The sequence below is a fragment of the Myripristis murdjan genome, chromosome 13 (assembly GCF_902150065.1).
Source record: "Myripristis murdjan chromosome 13, fMyrMur1.1, whole genome shotgun sequence".
Taxonomy (NCBI): domain Eukaryota; kingdom Metazoa; phylum Chordata; class Actinopteri; order Holocentriformes; family Holocentridae; genus Myripristis; species Myripristis murdjan.
The window spans coordinates 4,507,176-4,527,359 of NC_043992.1; the positions used below are offsets into that span (position 1 = coordinate 4,507,176).

The 20,184-nt window shown below is 41.2% G+C and overlaps 1 protein-coding gene across 2 annotated transcripts in view; it reads right to left on the reverse strand.

Annotated features, from left to right (window-relative positions):
• The window catches only part of pak1 (p21 protein (Cdc42/Rac)-activated kinase 1), an 83,943-nt gene that overhangs the window by 36,131 nt on the left and 27,628 nt on the right, over positions 1-20,184 (reverse strand). The window contains exons 1-2 of one of the 2 annotated variants that reach the window (XM_030066817.1): positions 3,207-3,284; positions 1,006-1,225 (exon numbers count right to left, since the gene is read on the reverse strand). In XM_030066817.1, the coding sequence (XP_029922677.1) occupies positions 1,006-1,198 (193 nt within the window). In that variant the 5' untranslated portion in view covers positions 1,199-1,225; positions 3,207-3,284. Of the gene's footprint in view, positions 1-1,005; positions 1,226-3,206; positions 3,285-20,184 lie in introns of those variants that run through there. The other variant, XM_030066816.1, reaches the window with a different exon arrangement.

Genomic DNA, 20,184 nt, shown 5'->3' on the forward strand with positions numbered 1-20,184 from the left:
GTCTTATTCGGAATTCTCTCCAACTGGAATATGACCTTAATACTAAATATTGCAAATATTCCGAATAATACCGGAACATGGTGTGCATGTAAACGTACTCACTGACACACAGAAAGGCAGACAGACAGACAGACAGACAGGCAGTCTGTCTGTCTGAAAGTCTCCTGGTATCAGATCTGTGACCTGAGAGCGACTTCACCAACAACACGAGCATTTACACGCTACAGACCTATGACACACAGCCGATTTTTTTTTTTTTTTTTTTTTTGGGCGAAATGGAATTGATCAGTCCATTGACACGTGCGGCTCCAGTGTGTAACACACTGTGTTGACTGGGAGGTTGTTTACACAGAGGAGGACAGGGGACTGATGGAGAGCTGGGTCACATGGTGCAGCGACGATCACCTGAAGCTCAGGATCAGAACAGGAGGCCCCCTGTCCAAGGGGGGGTGGGGCGCAAAGGCACTTTGGGCTCCAGATCAATAAAAACATCAAGTCCTCTTCGGCTCTTAATCATCTTCTTCAGCTCTGCATCTCTGACCTCGTCTTCATCACAGCGTCCAGGGCAGCTGCCCCTCTTCCTCTTGTCAAAACCAAATCACAGAAGCTGTGACTGTGGCGTCTAATCCACAGCTTCAGAATAATCTCAAACACACTCAAACTGACTGGATGGAGTCACTTTCCACATCACACACACACACACACACACACACACACACATGCACGCACACACAGTCAGTCACTTGCGTCTTCCCATGCTGCGATGGTCGATCAAAGGAAGCAAGCTTTCTTTTTACAACACACACACACACACACACACATACACACACACACACACACACACACACACACACACACACACACACACACACACACACACACACACACTTCGTCAGCTGCTCTCTTGTCTCCTCCTGCAGTGCAGTGAGTATCGATTGGATGGATTGATCCCTCTCCACACACACACACACACAGACACACACACACACAGATCTCATGACTCACTCTTGTCCCCGCCTCCCGTCAGGATGGACCTGATGGAGCGATCTTTCTTCTTCTTGTCCTCGGGGTTGGGTGGGAGGGGCTTGGAGCCGTGGTTGAGGGGGGCGGGGTCTTTGTTGCAGGAGCCAATCATGGTGCTGGTGTTCCTCATGGGCGGAGCTGGGGGCTTGTCCTCGACCTCCCCATTATCAGACATCTTCAGCGAGGCTGCAGCCGGCTGCTCCTGCAAGACAGACCAATCACAGCGTGAACAAAGATATCAATCCATCAAAACATCACATTTTTGAACAATCACACCACCACCACCCAATTAAACCAGCCTCTCTCTGCCTCACTGATCGCCCATTGGCTCACATTTTTGATAGATGGCTCTCTGTGTTAAGCCCCGCCCCCACAACCCGCTCCAACAGGAAACACATCAAATGAAGGAAGTGAGATGATGCTCCTCACTGTGACTTTTACTGAAAGTGAGGAGTGTGGACTTATTGGTCAAATTTAAGGAGATTTAATTTTGGCACAAAGGATATCAGCTCTGAGCAGCTTTGGAGCAACAAGAGAAGAGGAAGGAAAGAAAGAGAGAAAGAAAGAAAGAGAGAAAGAAAGAAACTTTCCATGTGCTCACTAAGTGGTCTGTTTGATCTACAAACAAACACACTCAGCACTTTACTGACTAACCTGTGGTGTGTGTGTGTGTGTGTGTGTGTGTTCTAAGCTGTGCGTGACCAGGCAGAAAGTCTCCCTTTTCCTTCTCACTGCATGTTGGTCTGACTCAGGAGACACACACACACACACACACACACACACACACAATATATGCACACACAACTGAGGGAGGTGAGGAAAGAAGACACTAATGACTGGTTCTGCAGCAACAAGCTCACACACACACACACATACATGCCTGAACACACACACACACACACACACACTCCGAGGCTGTAAGCCAACCTGCTCTGCTGAACGCTTCACTGGACACAGTCGCCGCATACAGAGAGTGTATGTGGGTCAGATCCGCTCACACACACACACACACACACACACACAGTAAGCATGCTAACAGGCAGAGAGCTGTACATAAAACATTCACATGTATGTACTGAACATCGCTGACGTTCATCTCCCTGACTTTCCATGACGGAGCAGGATCTGTTCTTCCTTCCTGGTTTGATCGTTTTTTTTCCCAGGCTGATTTCCTCTCCAGTTGAGGTAAAAAAAAAAAAAAATCTAACGTACGGACAAACTGTAAAGTATTTCTGGCTGTATTGATCCCCAAAGTATTAATAGCACTGATGCTTTTTTTTTTTTTCTTTATTATCATTGTGACTGCAGCTCCAACAGCAACATTGAAAGGACCATTAAAAGCTGCTCTGCACTCAAACTGTGCTGAAGGTTTCCTGATGTAGCCTGATGACATCAGCATTCATCATATGAACTCGTACATTATGTAAAACAATTTTGAAAAATACACCTATTTGATGCTAGGACATGAGCTTTAGTGATTCAAAGTATTGACTGATATCATGGTGTTACTGTGGCGTCTGATCAAAATCAAAATCTGTGGCATCCCTGCTGTAAAGTGAGCCTTCTGTAAGAACAAACAAACAAACAAACAAACCTCCCTGATATGGGAGATTTGTTGACAGGATTTGTCTAATATTCCATGACTTTCCCTGACCTCCCGGACTAAAACTCTCAGAAGTCCAGGTCTTTCCAGGACTGACGGGGAACCCTGGAAAAGACCAGCTAATATTCACAGTGTTCTCCGAGGATTTAGTGTTTCATCGAGCCGCCAGCCAAATAAATGTTAACGCTCACATCTGTTCTCTTCCTGAATCAAAGTTTTGAGAGCAATCTTCATCCGGAAACGTGTGAAAAACGCGCTGAAGGTACAGGGATGTGTGGAGGGGGAAATGAAAGCAACAAACAAACTCCTCTCTCAGGGGATCAGTTATCGTAAAAAAAAAAAAAAAAGACTCCAAGCTCAAAGCTCATTCTGCACATAATGAGACGAGGAAGCACCGACCCCCAGGAGACCTCAGCCGATATGAAGACCAGCGGAAATCAAAATCAGCAGTTCCAAACATATAAACCCCTTTCTGGAAGGAAAGAATTCTGCGGTCAAATGATGTCGACATGCTGCTGAAACTTTTCTCTTTAAACTTTAAATCCCAGAGACGCTCTGATTCAGCTGTGGTAGCTCTTACCTTAGCAGAGGCAGAAATCCATGCTAACAGCTTCAACCTGGTCCACAGAAATTACTAGTGTGTGTGTGTGTGTGAGTGAGAGAGAGAGAGAGGGAGAGAGAGAGAGAGAGAGAGAGAGAGAGGGAGAGAGAGAGAGAGAGGAACTATTTTCCTGCCAGTAAGTCGGTCTTTTAACTCTTCCTACATGATGATGTCACAGCAGGTGAGTCACATGAGGAAGTGAGCAACTGAGCTGCAGCACACACACACACACACACACACACACACACACACAAAACTTGAATGTTTGCAGCAATCAAACCTGCCAACAAACACGTCACACACACACACACACACACACACACACACACACACACACACACTGAGTTCACAGAGAAGTGCAGTAATTACAAGGTTTCTTTGTCATCTGCTCTCTTTAAGCTAAAACACACCATTTCAAACACACACACACACACACACACACACAGTCACACACACACACAGTCACACACACACATTAACAAAAGCTAACAAAGAGGTGAGACACACACATGCACAACATGAACACATAAATTGCATCTCTGAACTCAATTACTCCTCCACTGACTCCACTGACTCCCAAATGTTTCTAAAAACCTTAAAATAGTCTCCTTTCCCAAAAAGGGCTGACAATGACACACACACTCACACACACACACACACTCACACACACTCACACAAACACACACACAGAGGTCTCATATTTCAGACACTGCTGTCAGTTTCAGCAAAGCCCTGTTATCAAACAAACCCACACACTGTCTACTGCCTCTCTCTCTCTCTCTCTCTCTGTCTCTCACACACACACACACACACACACACACACACACACACACATCTTCCACAGATGATCACCAGGAAATGACTAATCTGAGTGTAAGTTCCACAAAAGTCTGAGGGTTTTCCCAGTCTGCTAAACAGAGGGAGAGCCTGTCCCGTCAGCAGAAGGTCGCAGGTTTGATCCCGTCAAATCTGTTGCCAGTGTGTTTGTCCCGGTCAACACGCTGCAGCCCCGACCTGCTGCCTGGTGACCTTTGACCCTCTGGTCAAACACAACAGAATGGGTGTCCACAGGGAAGACCCTGACTGTAATAAGACAGTGGAGCACGGAGACTGAGGTGCAAACTGCCAGGAGACACAGACGCTCAGAGTCACTGCTGACTGGAGACACAACAACACAACAACACAACAACACAAACACAACAACACAACAACACACAAACACTGCAAAAAGTCAAAATCTTACCAAGATTATTTATCTTATTTCAAGTCAAAATGTCTTATTTCTGGTCAAAATATCTCATTAGACTTAAAATAAGACATGATCACCTCAGAAGTAACTTGTTTTTAGACAATTGTCTCTTGTTTCAAGTGAAAATTTGCTTGAAACAAGTGAAAATTTGCTTGTTTCATTGGCAAAATTTGTTTCTTGTTTCTAGCTAATTTTCACTTATTTCAAGTGAATTTTCACTTTTTCCACTGGCAAATTTTGCCAATGAAACAAGCAAATTTTCACTTGTTTCAAGTGAATTTTCACTTGAAACGAGAGACAGTTGTCTAAAAACAAGTTACTTCTGAGGTGATCATGTCTTATTTTAAGTGTAATGAGATATTTTGACTAGAAATAAGACATTTTTGACTTGAAATAAGACAAATAATCTTGGTAAGATTTTGCGTTTTTGCAGTGCAATCCAGAGCAATACAGCACAAAAACAACACAAATCAAATGTGAAAACATAAAAACTAAACTGAGCGCAACACAACAACACAATGCAACACAACACAACAACACAATGCAACACAACACAACAATACAACACAACTCTACAGCACAATGCAACACAACAACACAATGCAACACAACAGCGCAACAACACAACACAACAATGCAACACAATGCAACAAAACACTAAAACATGACAATGCAACATGAAAACACATGACAACACAACATGACACTAAATGACATGACAGTGCAACACAACATGAGACACACTGTGACACACTACAGTGCAACACACACACACACACACACACACACACATCCACTCACACTGTGTTCAGTGTGTGCAGTCAGTGGGTGATAATAAACCTGGAGAGAGACACAGCACAATTAGCCACATCAAGACAGCAGACTGGAGCCTCCACGTCTCTAACACACACACACACACACACACACACACACACACACACACACACACACACACACACACACACACAGGAGATTCATCATTTGGTACGGTTGATTGTGACTGTGAGTGGCAGGACAGAGTGTGTACGGCTGCAGCGCTGTCTCTGAGTGATGAGAAAATATCACCGTGTCACAGAGGCTATATGATAGCTGCAATTACAGCACGCACACACACACACGCGCACACACACACACACACACACACCAGGTTGATTACAGGGTGTCTCGTGAGTCACAAATTGTCAGAGCCGTCCATCCATTTTTCCGCCCGACAACTTTCTCTTTTCTCCGTTTGTCTGCCTCCTCCTCTCTTTCTGATCATTTCTGCTCTTTCTTCTCCTCTCCTTCCATTTCTCCTCTTCCACCTTTCCATTTCTCCTTCCATCTTTAGCAGATTTTAACTTTCCTCTCTCCTCCTTCTCTACATCTCTCCTGTTTCTATCTTTTTCAGTAAAGGCTGTCAGTTTTCTTTCCTCGTTGTTTCTCCCTCCCTTACTTCTTTCTTCCAGAAATCTTTCTTCTCTCTCTCTCTTTCCATCTTTCTAAATTTACACCATGCTCTATCTCTTTGGCATTCCCCACACTTTCCTGTTCTCTTCATCTACTTTGAGTCATATTATACCTCCTCCCTCATTACACCCCCCACCCCGGTGAGTCATGTCCCACCAGTTTGCCTGGCCCACGCTGCTGGGAAACTTCAGCCGGTGCAACTGGGATTCTCCACGCTTCCAGTTTAATTCTTCACGTTGGTAACATTAACTAGAAATGTTATTGATCTATTTTTCTATTGTTCTCACTTTACATTTGACCCATTGAGCTGAAACGTACAGTGAGCGTGACAACGGAAAGCCCAACTTCAATGAAAAAATAAAAACAGACATAGAAATAAAACAAAATATAAACAAAATTAAGATTAAAAAAAGGAGCTAGATTGAGATGTGGATTTTTCAGACCTGGTCGGTACTAAGTTTTTCTCACCAGTCAGGATTTGAATGGAATCTGATGAGACAGTGTGAAGCTGGCAGCCAGACTACATCACTTTGAGCTGAATACCACTCAGTGTGAAAACGAACACTTCATTCCAGAGTTGTACGACATTTGAATCAATATGTGCTTAGGGATGCTAACCGGTGGCCGTTTGACCGGTTGTTGACCATTTGAACTTTAACCGAATAATCTTGTCAGTTAATTTTAAGGCCGAACGTGTTGTCGCCGACACAAATGTGCATGTCGTATTGTAAATACCGTAACTTCCGTAAGGTTTGCTCTATCGAAAAAATTCCTACTGTTCCTGAAAGCTAAGAAGTTGCTCATGAACCCACATACAGTTTAATACGGTAAACATGGCGACAGGACGCTCTGCCGGGGTTGGATTACGTCATTACGCACAGAGCTCAGCTCGGTAGAGACAGACCGGAGAAGCGAGCCAAGCTTATAGTGATCACGTATAGTTTTGAACAAAGTATGTCATCAGTAGCGGTTTTAGGCATGGGCGAAGCGGGCAGCCGCTCGGGGCAGCATTTTTTCATGTCACGTCATGCGGCACGAGCGAAAAAAAAAAAAAAAAATCATCAGCGCTGGAAAGCAGTTTTCTATTACCGTATTCATCCGAATGTAAGACGATATTTTTTCCATTGAAAATGCCCTGAAAAATGGGGCATCCGTGTCTGCAAACTTTACAGACAGTAAACTTTACAGACAGTCAAATAATATTCTCGGTTAACCAAAATAAACCGATTAATGAGGCCCGGTGGTCGACCAAGAAAATTTCCCATTTTCGCCATCCCTATATGTGCTCTTTCCAAAAGCTGAAAAGATTTTGTTTTCTTATGGCACCAAGAGACAAACCAGCGAGCTCGTCTGACTCCAGGTGTTGGGGCATTCAGGCTCCATCCGGACAGCCTCCACTTCACTCTGGAGCTCCATAACATGAAGCAGAAAACGAGCCCACCTGCCAGTAAAACCACCTCAGCTACCAACACACAGAAGGTTGAGCTTTGGCACAGAAAAAAAAAAAAAAAAACATGTTCCCCAGTGTAATACTGTCAATTCTGCACCAAAAAATGTGGCTGTTGTGCTGAAAAGCCCCTTCAGACTCTGTCATCAGCTGAATGCTGCAGCACGCTCTTCCCATCATGCCTTGCTGCACACTTTCTGTGAGATTCTCCAAGTTCGACGCACGGCGTCTGCCAAACGTCTTGACAAGTCGCGGGATAATCTCACCTGACTTCTCCTAAAATACGCCGCACGTCGTTAAAGCCTCCAGTGTGGCGAGAAAAGTAAAGAGAGGAAGTGAATCTGGGTTTTATGGCTCAGAGATGTGAGGCAGGCAGCGGGAAGAGAGCGTGATTTAGAGACAAGAGGAAGAGAAATGATGGCACATCCAGCCGGTGTGCTTGATGTTGCGTTCAGGGCACTGTGCTCATTCAGTTTGAATAAATTACAATGGGAATTTAGAACTATATACAACAGAAATCTTATTGAATATTCAATATCCAAATCAAAGCTGCTGAAATTTTTAAAGAGAACTTAAATGTGACAGTATACCATTTTAAACAAAGTATTATGAAGTTACAGTGAAAAAAAAAAAAATGCAAATATCATCATCATTTTACTATTTGTTTTTGTTTATTCAGTTAAATGAGAGTTATCATTCAAAAATTAACATTTAAATATAATTGTGATATCCATCAAAATGATCATGCAGCCCTGGTTTTGAGGAACTGTGTTATCGTGTAATATGTTGCATGTTTTATTAGTCTACTTGCTTGTCCCTGTATGCAAAAGATTGTATTTCTAGCACAGTTTATATATCTTCAGTCATTTCTGTGTGGTCCTGCAATATGATACAAATCATACTGGGACCCCTGTGTGGAGACTCTTCCTGTGCACCCAGCCCTCTAATGTAGACCTGTGTTAAAAAGACTGATCCTCCAATTTTGAATCGATCTTCATTTAAATTCCCATGGATCGATCTGTACGCCCAAAGATCGATCTTTTAATATATATATATAAATCCTGTTTTTGTGTGGAATATGAACATATGTCTAGGGAAAATTACATGGAGGGAAGCAAATCTGGTTGGCACAACCCCTCCAGTCGTTTCACCTGCACATGCATCACCCAGAAAAAACATTACAACACCTGCACCGGCACCGTACCAGTCCAAAAGGCAGAGAAACTTTCCAGCTACAGCAGCGCACTGACATAGATTGTGTAACAAAGCGAAGAGTTGCCACTCCGCTCTATTTTCACTGGCTAACGGCAGCACACTGGCTTAGCTTGTCTATTCAGAGAAGAGGTATCACTTGCTTGTCCCTGTATGCAAAAGATTGTATTTCTAGCACAGTTTATATATCTTCAGTGTGCATTTCTGTGCGGTCCTGGCTTTTTTTTTTTTTTTTTTTTGACTTATCTATGTTATCACATGCATAGTACTGCTCTTTCATTGGTAGTTGAATAGTTAGGTCTGTTTGATATGTAATTTACTTTTTTAAAACAAATAATAATTTAACATATTGTTAAATTATCTGAGTCACGCTTACTGGTAAACATCTACTCCTGCAAGATAATTTATTATGTTCTACAACTCATGAACATACACTAACACTACATACCAAGTGTTTGAGCATCATATCTCTTCTGGGCTACAAAAGGTGGTCTTAGCCATTTTTACCAGTCTTGCAGCCATTTTAATTATCAATACCTATATTAATTGTCAAATGACACAATATAATACAAGTATTAATGTGCTGCATAACTAGACAAGCATGTAATTCAGTAACAGTTCAAAATGCTTTTTAATAAAACTAACCAAATCAATATCGGATCGAATCGGATTGAATCGGATCGGCAATATCGGATCGAATCGAATCGGATCGAATTGTGATAATCGATTCTGAATCTTGTGAATCGGAATCGAATCGATTCTTGAAATTTGAATCGATACCCAGAACTACTCTAGTGTCAAACCAGCACATCAGGCAGCTTGGAATGATCACATATTCACTGCAGAATTATTCAAACCTGCACTGATAGTTTGACTTCATTTAATTTAATTGTTTAAATTTATCACACCATTTCTTTGTTGGGTGCGTCAGCTTGGCGGTCAGACAGTCGGTGCTCAGACGCCAGCAGTGCCACCTAGTGTTGATAAGTACCACTAAATATTAGCTATTAAAGGGCTGCTTGAATTCCGATATCCAAAATCCCAGATGAGATCTAGTTTTATATCACGATATCGATGTCATAGTGGTGTAGTGCCAAGCCGACTAAACACGTATGACCAGATGTTCTGAACAGCCAGGCGACCCTCCATTTGGCCCAAGTGTGAAAACAGCCTCGGTGTCCCATGATGCTTTGAACGCCGCAGTGCTGTTTGACAGGCTTCCCCACCCTGACGAGAACAACATTCAGGGGGGAAAATGTTCAGGAAGTGAACGCACCCAACGTTTGCACACAAAACATCAGCGAGCCACAGTTTTCATTCAGAAATACCAGCGTCCGCCTTCAGATCCCCGTTTGGGTCAGAGCCGTGTCAGAGTCCTGCACGGGTTAGCTCCCTGTGTGTTCACAGCTCCGACTCAGCACACACACACACACACACACACACACACACACACACACACACACACACACACACATACTGAGGGCAGGGAGCTACAAGAATACACTCCTATCCAAGCTTCATCCGTGTGTCTGTGTGTGTGTATCTGGCTCTGTCACACAAAATGAGGAAAAAAACATTCAACTGCATCTCTGAAAAAAAGCTACACAGATTTTTCTGCTGCGCTGAGAAAATTTGGATTTGTCAGATTTTATCACCGTGTTGTGTCAAAAGATGTCAGGTTAGCTGCCGACCAATCACATCTGAGGAATTACTGCAGCTGAGTACTGTGTGTGTGTGTGTGTGTGTGTGTGTGTGTGTGCATTCACTCTCCTAATGAGCCCATCTGTCATGTGATCATTTCAAAGATCAGGCAGGGAGTCAATCAGTTCTCACTACAAAGAAGCGCACACACACACACACACACACACACACACACACACACACACACACACACACACACACACACACACACACACACTCATCAGATCAGTGAAGTGAGGAGATCCCTCCCACACACACCTGCCATGTTTCATATCAGTACACAGACTGAATAAGACTAATTTGTCTGCAATCTCAACCCCTCCACCTCTCTCTCTCTCCACCTCTCTCTCTCTCCACCTCTCTCCCTCTCCCTCTCCATCTCTCTCTCTCTGCCCCCTCCTATCCCTGTTCTTCTAGCATCTCACAACTGAGACCTTCAGAATATTATATATAATTCACACACACACACACACACACACACACACACACACACACACACACACACATCCTGTGGTCATTTGCTGTACACACCAACTCACGTATACACACACAGGTACATGTACATGCAGAAACACACAGATACACACACACAGACACACACACACACACACACACAGCTGCCGTTAAGTGTCAGCACTTCCTGGAAATGCCATGTCAGCCTCTGTAGCCACGTTTACTGGAACTGGACTACAATGCACGCACACACACACACACACACACACACACAGAAAAACACATCTTAACACACCTGTAACCCATCGTACGGTACATGGCAACATCAGCACATACCTCTCTTGTTATCCCTGTCTGACACACACACACACACACACACACACACACACACACACACACAGATACACATTACTGCATGCGTCGTTGTTGCAGTCACACTGATCTGTCGTGTCTTTTTAAAGTTGTTTCTTACATCTGTGTTTGTTGAATTTGTGTCCACACTGATGGACAGAGCAGAGCGGAGAGGCTGAACATTTTGGAAGTGACATCCAAAACTACGGCAAAACACACCACTGGACGTCCCACACGTCCTCAGAGAGCGGCTGGGACCTTTCCTCATGGCAGCTGCAGAGGGTAGCAGGCCTTTATCTGAGGGAGGCTTGTTTTAGAGAGAGGCCTTTATTTCCAGTTCCCTGTCTGATGCGTATATTTGCTCATATTTTAGTAAGAGGCCTCTTTGTTTTCTCATTTGCTTCAGTTTGGGTCGTTTCCTGTCAAAGTGTTTGAGTTTTCAGAGGTTTTTCTGGCTGAAAAGCAGCGGCTGCTTGACTTTGGTGACAAAAACAGTGCAGCAAGAAAACTGGATGTGGAATCCACCTTTGTTTTTATCCCCAGCCTGTGTTTGGGACCGCCTTTTATTCATGCGTGTCGACCACGCCCCCAGCCATTATTGAAGAAATGGTTTTTAATTGAGTACCGGTTTTTATTTGAGGGAATTCGGTAACAGACAGACTTTCCATCAGATGTGACTCCAATGTGGATGGAAAAAAACAGGAGTGGTGTTTAAAAGTTAACATTTTTCCAGAATATCCACTTTGAAGCTGAAGTTAGCCAGCTAAACAGCGTTTGTATTGTTGACTGCAGCAGGAAATGATTTCGCTTGTATGAACTAAACTATCATCTGTCAAAACTGTGAGCATCTCAAAACCTCCAAACCGCTCATCAACAGAATCAAACATAACCAGTCGGGTCGACTTCCTGGTGGAAATGACATCACATACACACAAGGCCAAACGAGCCACACTGTCGCTGCTCTAACAGTGAATGTTTGTTCAACAGACATGGATATTGCTCTGCAGTGCAAGTTTACACTCTCACTGCCTCAAACTTTGAACCATCTCAGCATCAGAAACTGGAAAAAAAAAAAAAAAAAAAACATTTCTCCTTGTGTCAGAAAAAAAAAAAAATCAATATCAAACTTTCCCTGACTCGGGTAAAATGGTTAGCATCTTCTTTCTGTTTACTCGAGCACTTATTATCCAGCGAACACAAACACACACTGCTTCCATGCTGGTTAGCCATTTAGCAGAGCATCCAGAGCCAGCAGGGGGGATGCTCCCCTGTCGCAGCCCAGGAGAGCTCATCGTCTCTGGGTACAGTGAAGCCAAACAGCCCCCCGCTGCTGGAGCTCCTGCCACTAAACACACACTCACACTGCTGACACACAGTAACAGCCACAGTGTGTGTGTGCGTGTGTGTGTGTGTGTGTGTGTCTGGGATGTCATAGAGCAAGACGGACAACAAATAAGAGAGGAAACAAAGGGGAAGATAGAAAAAGGGACGGTAAAACAAAAAAAGGAAAAAAGTTCTAAGGTGTATAAATATTTTCTCAACATTTTTATATTGTTGAACATGTGGACAGACGAGTGTGAGAGAGACAAAAGAGAGAGAGCGAGAAAAAGAGAGAGAGCAAGAGAGAGAGAGGGAGGAGGGAGAGGAGGAGTGGAGGTGATGAAGAAAGATCATATTTTGTCACATCTGTCGCCAGTCGACTCTGATATCGTGCAAGTCATGAAGACGAGACGAGCCTCAAGGCCCAGACTTCAAATGTATATTTTAACATATTTTACACACACACACACACACACACACACACACACACGTAAGCAGACACACACACGCACACACGACTGCATGCTTACGCTTACATGCACACAACCACACAGACTATATTTTTATGTTCAAATACACTGAGTCAGACACATACACACACACACACACTTCCCCACCACACCCATTATAATTTTGACCTTTGAAGTTTTAACCTCGGGAGATTCCAGGGTTTATACTGAACATCCTGTCTGCTCTGATATATTCTAGCTGCTTTTACTTTGTTCCATTTTATTCTGACTGATTTGTTTTATACTTTATCCATGTCATTTATTTTTACTTTTATTTTTGATTATTTTTGTTATTCTAATCATTACATTCATTGTTTTTTATTCAAAAAATGTGTTCCGTTTTTTCCCATTTTTATATATATTTTTTCATCTTTATTCTTCCTATTAAAAACGATACGGCACTGCCACTGCCCAATCAAAACCACATATCTACAAAAAATAACACATACACACATACACACAAACACACACACACGCTGCCACACCCCTCATGATTGTGGCCTTTGATGTTCTACCCTCAGGAGATTTTATGGTCTATTATTGTGCATTCAAGCTGATATACAAAAGGCAGTATTTTAGTTATTTTTATTTTATTCAATTCATTTTATTTTTTATTTTGGATGAATGGATGGATGGATGGATGGATGGATATTTTATTCAATTCATTTTATTTATTTGTTTTATTAAAACTTTTATTAAAACCATCAGTTTCGCTTGTTATGTTTTTATTCTATTGCAGTTTTATGCATATACTTCCAAATCAAAACAAAGGCGTACATTAATAACTCTCACGATATTTCCAACACATTTAGAGGCTGTTTTACTATAACCATAGTGAAATTCATCACTACAGACACAGGAGGTTTTTAAATCTGTATTCTCATCTCTACTGCTGCTGTTTCCTGAATCTCAGGATTCAATAAAGGCACACACACACAGACACACACACACGCACACACACACACGCTTACATGCACACAAGCCCACTGGCCTTTCATTAATTATCAATCACATGTGATTGTAAGAGGGGGCAGGGAGTGAATGGACGTGTCTACTTGAGTGTGTATGTGTGTGTGTGTGTGTATGTGTGTGTGTGTGTGTGTGTGTGTGTGTGTGTGTGTGACAGACAGAGCGAGTGTTTTAAGGTTTTCCAGCACAAACCATACGTGTCTTTTGTCTGGTGTGTGTCGTGTAATCAGGTGGTGAGTGTGTGTGTGTGTGTGTGTGTGAGACAGATGGCAAATTTGCAGAGCAGGACGTGGCCAAACATAAAATTAACGATGGAAGAGGAGGAGAGGAAAGAGGGGAAGGGGTGGGGGTGCTGGTGTTTTTTTCTGCATGAAAGGAGAGCGAGCTGAGCCTGAATGGGACGGGGCGAGAGACACTGACAGAGAGGGGGACAAAGAGAGAGAGAGAGGACATACACACAGTCACTTAAAACTGCTCTTACTGTTCACGTCAAGCTCTTGCTGTCCATCCACCTTACAGTTTCTTTTCCTGCTCTTCATACTGAAATATTATTCACTTTATTTAAAATAATATTACTGACATTAACAATAACAATGATTTTAATAACAATGATTTGTCCTGTAGTTGCTGCCTCACACTGAGAGAGAGAGAGAGAGAGAGAGCGTGACCAATGACAGACTGTACCTTAGCAGGGGGTGTACACACACACACACACACACACACACACACACACACACAGAGGCTGTATTCAGTCCAAAAGATCAGAGCATAAAGAGATGAAACAACTCTCCTCCAGTGAAAACACTGTGCTGCCTAATGCTCTGCAGTGTTTCCTCCCTGTGAGCTTGCTTCAGTCGATTCATGCCAGGTGAGAATGACGCAGTGTGTGTGTGTGTGTGTGTGTGTGTGTGTGTGTGTGAACTCTGCCGGGACCCAACAATGTCAGCGAGCTGCCTGAACAACGCTCAGCTCGCCTCCACATGCAGTTTGTTTTGGTTACTCAGCTGTTTCTTGCCGAGTTGCGAGGCAGTCACATGACCAAACAGGACAGGAAGACCTGCCAGCGCAGTGCAGTCACGCCTGCACTCCAAATACACCCAACACCAGTTTGACCTCACCCCAGTGAGTGAGACAGTGTGAGGATGTGGCAGGTGGTGATGTATGATCTGTCAGTCAAAATGATGTTTGTTTACAACTGTTTATTTGTTTGTGATGAGCCATGGTGAATCACCTGACCATTTCCCTTACTCTAAATAAGAAAATATATATCAAGCTGCTTACATGGGCCACGTACAGAGCTATTTCATTCATATTCCTGTTTAAAAGCTGGCCGAGCTTTGCTCAAACCCACAGGGCATCAAGTGAAACTCCAGTGGAGATCCCGAGGTTTCCGAAGATCCTAAACCTGCCCTGCTGCTGGATTCCAGGGAAAGGATAAGGCTAAGTATGGACGCTTCAATAAACTGGGATAGGTTTAAGTTAATAGCTTTTGTTGAAGAAACTTGGAACTATTTATTGAGCGAATTTGTTAAAGTTATTGTTAAACATGCCCCTTGGAGATCTGTAAGAGTTAAAGGTAGACACTTACCGTGGATTAGTTCTAATCTAATAAGTCTTTTTAAATGTAGGGATAATGCTTGGGCCAAATATAGATCTACTAGAGATCCAGTGGACTGGGGCGCCTATAAGCATTTGAGAAACACTTGCAAGACTCAAACTAGAAACACTAAGGCTAATTATTATAGAAATAGTCTTGATCAAGATTTTAAAAATCCAAAACAGTTTTGGAAAGTAGAGAGTATTCTTAATCCGGGCAAAATGGCTCCTGAGCAATCAGAGTTGCCAACACTAGGTGCTGCCTGACTTCCTGCCAGTGTTTTTTTTTTTTTGTTTTGTTTTTTTTTGTTTTGTTTTGTTTTTCTAACTATTATATGTGTTACCTTACAAGAACCATCTTGTATTTGTCTATTACCATTGTTGGTATTTCCTCATTGTAAATCTGTAGTTCTGAATTACCATGGTTGGTATTTAAAATATCTGCAATCACATTTGATGATACCAATAACCTCATGTCTTTAATATTCTGCAATGGCACTTTACATTGTAATGCTAATAGGTTTACAGTATTCTGCATTGGCACTTTAAGTATACAATAATAATTTCTACTACCTAACTGGCATTTTTTACACTGCACTTTACAGTAGGAATGGTTAGGTTGTTTATTTATGTTTGTATGGCCTGCCTGTAGTGTTTATGTTGTGTGTATTGGTATGTGAGGTAGAGGTGCAGGTCTGTTTGTTTTAATGTTTGTTTTACTGTGTTGATAATTTTAATGTTTGTTTTACTGTGTTGATTGTTTTAATGTTATTTGTAAGGACTACAGATGGAAATTAGCTTTCTTGCTAAATCTGGTGCACTCATCTTTTTATTCCTTGAATAGCTAATGAAAGTGCACACTGTCCTTTATAAATTGAATAAAATAAAAAAATAAAATAAAAATAAACTTAGAATTAATGATGAAATCGTCCATGACCCTGCTCTTGTTTCTCGGATGTTTAATACTAATTTTTCTTTTGTTGGTAGTGCTTATTCTTTTGCTTCTCCTTCTTTGAATAATCATGCCAGTAATTCAAACAATCATGTCAGTAATTCAAATAATCATGTCAGTAATCATGTCAGTAACTCAACCATTAATAGCTCTTTTTCATTTAAGCCAATACTACCAACTTCCTTCTATTTGGAAATGTGCCAGAGTAACTCCACTTCGGAAAGGAGGTGATTCTTTAGATGTTAATAACTATAGGCTGATTTATATTATTTGTTCCTCAGTTAAGATATTTGAGAAATTAATTTTTAATCAATTATCCCAACATATCAATGATCACAATATTTTATCCCCATTTCAATCTGGTTTTCGTCCTAATTTTTCTACTACTACTGCTCTTATGAAATTTACAAATGATATATTTTCTTCTTTAGATGATGGTAAATTAATAGGTTCAATTTTTATTGATTTATCAAAGGCTTTTGATTTAGTTAATCATTATTTTCTTTTGGATAAACTTTATGAGACTGGAGTTTCTCAACAGGCATTACTTTGGTTTAATTCTTACCTTCATAATCGTCACCAGCGTGTTTCTTTTAATCATGTTCAGTCAGATTTTTTAACTGTCAAAAAAGGTGTACCTCAAGGTTCTATTTTAGGTCCTTTACTTTTTTCAATTTTTATTAATGATATTTCCACAATATGTGTTAACTGTTCTATACAATTATATGCTGATGACATAGTTATATATACTCCTCATTCTGATATTTCTTTAATTCAAAGTTCTTTGCAATTTAAATTTAATTTGGTTCAAAGGCGGCTTTTTAATAATAATCTTATTTTAAACAATCAGAAGTCTTGCAGCATGTTGTTTGGGACTAGATACCATCTTAATCATTCTCCTAATCTGGCTATTTTTTTTTTCTCTGATGAGTCTCTACTTAAAGCAGTCGACATATTTAAATATTTAGGCCTTTGACTAGACTCTGAACTTTCTTTTAAATCTCATATTGATTATACTAGAGGTAAAGTAAACAGTAGTCTTAGAATATTGTACAGATCAATTAGTTGCTTCTCTTTTCACATTAGAAAAAGATTGCTCAACAACTTTTGTTTCCTATTCTTGATTATGGTGATATTATATAAAAGAACACCTTTGAAACACCAAATCACTAAATGTTGCCTATAATAGTATTTGCAGGTTTGTCCTTAGATGTCCTTATCGTACACATCATTGTATTATGTATGATTCTCTTAATTGTTTATCACCTCCAAATAGAAGACAGTTTCATTGGCTACTTTTCACTTTTAAATGTATTTATTTTAATTATCCTTCTTATTTAAAACAATTTTTAGAACCACACACATCAACATATCCATTAGGAAACATTCAACAACCATATTTTGAAGTGCCTAGACCCAATAATGAAATTGGAAAACGTTCTTTCAAGTTTAAAGCACCATCACATTGGAATAATTTACCTATTTCAATCAGATCAAACATCACAATAAATACTTTCAAGACTTCTCTGCTTAATCATCTCGGTTCTACTTGTTCCTGTTTTTGACTGCTTTTGATTTGGTTTTGATTATTATGGTTTTGATTATTATTTTCTTGACTACTATGCTTTAGACTATTATATTTGCTTGTTTATTTTTATGTTGCTAATTTAATTATTTTTTATATGACAGGAGTAACAGAGACAGTGTGGTCAGGGAGGTTAGGAGAGCCGTGTGTGTATGTATTTATGTGTATGTAATTATTGTCGTTGAATGTTTGTGTTACCATATGTTTTTTTTTTTGTTGTTGTTGTTGTTGTTGTTGTTTCAGGACCCCCTCGAAAATGAATTGGTGCAACTCGAGGTGTCTATCCTTGCAATTAAATAAACATATATAAAATGATGCACAAGACATGTGGATCTTTTCTATGTGATGTGATTCTGCAGCCATAAAACAACAGCACCTTGGCTTTGAATATTTCCCTCAGTGTCAGAGTGATGGAGCTTCAGTGACGCTGCAACATGGAAAACAATCGGACTTTGAAGCTGCTGGAGTGGAAATTTCACAGCAGATCAGAATCCAAGCAGCTGATACCTGAGTACTGCAGTCCAGGTAAATGTTGTCATTGTGGGATTTTGGCATCAGATGAAAGACAATGGACCAAAGGTGCATGCTCCCACCTACAGTCTCTTCCGCCACACAAACACACACACACACACACACACACACACACACACACACACACACACACACACACACACACACACAGTCCCTCCCCTGTGTCCTCAGCTCGGCCCTCGGGGCAATATGTTGAGGCGGGGCTGGACAGATGGCTGAATGGAGCAGGTTGAGTGTGTGTGTGTGTGTGTGTGTGTGCTGGTTAAAAAAACGTACATAATCAATTTGTTTCACTACCTACTGAGATCATTTGGACAGTCTTCCTGTACAGCAGAGTCTCTAATACATTTACATTTTAATTATGTGGCTGATGCTCGGATGCAGATGAGCTGTAAGACGAGCAACAGCAGAACAAGGAAACATGTCACGCCCCACCCAACACACACACACACACACACACACACAGAGTAATTATGTGGACACCTCTTCAGCCAATCAGCAACAAGATGTGTCATGAGCTCTTTAATGAGTTTCATGAAATTCGGGCCGGCGGTGCTTCAGCTCAGTCTGAAATATTCACCTTTAAGTGGAGCGTCTAAGATTTGCTATCACATCTATAATTAAAGCGAAAAACACTAAAGAATTTCATATTCTATTTTTTTTTTTAAATAAGTAGGCCTACCTACTTTTATTATTCTTAATTACTACATATGGCCTGAAATACCAAAAATACACACAGAAAACAAGCACTGCATTCATTGTCCTTATAAAAATTGGACACAAAACGCAAAATCCTTTCCTAAATCAACCAGCAGCGGGATTATCCAGGACTTGGTGCCAAAATGCATCATGGTCTGAGATCACACTTCATTTAACTGAGCTCAGGGTAATCTGGGTGGATCCTTAACCCCAACCTCAGCGAGCTGACCACAAACTGTGGCTCTGAATCTGCTCCTCAGTTTTGCCTAAACTGAAAGATGTTACGGCCTCTCAGGGTTTTACTGTAACACACGTCAGTTTATCTTTTTTGAAGAATACAGAGATTCCACCATATTCTGAGAGTGGCGAGAGCGGTGTCTCATCCGATATAAATTCAAAAATAAAAAAATGACCTTTATTTACAGCATCCCCATCAGGCCAATCAGGGTAATGTAATACAGTGCAGAGATGAATCATGCTTCCGAGTTCACTTTCAGTTTCTAGTTCACCAACAACACAAGGAAACACTAATGAGGAGGTCAAAGGTCAGACAGTATTCCTGAGGCATGAGAAGCAAAGTTCCAGGAAAATAGGGATAAAAATTTTAAAAAGCCAATTATGAGAAATAGGAAAGAACAGTTATGTTAATGAGGAAGTATCGTCGTCTGTTTATTGAGGCAAAATGTTGAAATATCGCAAAAGAGAAGTTAAAAAAGCAGCAATGTGAATGTGAAAAAAATAACAAATAACAATTATTCTGTTTTACTATGAGTTTGAACGGCTGACCATGCCAGCGCCCGTTGTTATCTGTTCAAGAAATGAATCTCCATCGTTATTCATCCCATCATTTCATCATGAACAAAACCACTTATCACTTCTAGCTTGGAGCGATGGTGAGACAATAAGGTTTCTGTGGCACAGAGGACATTTTAAT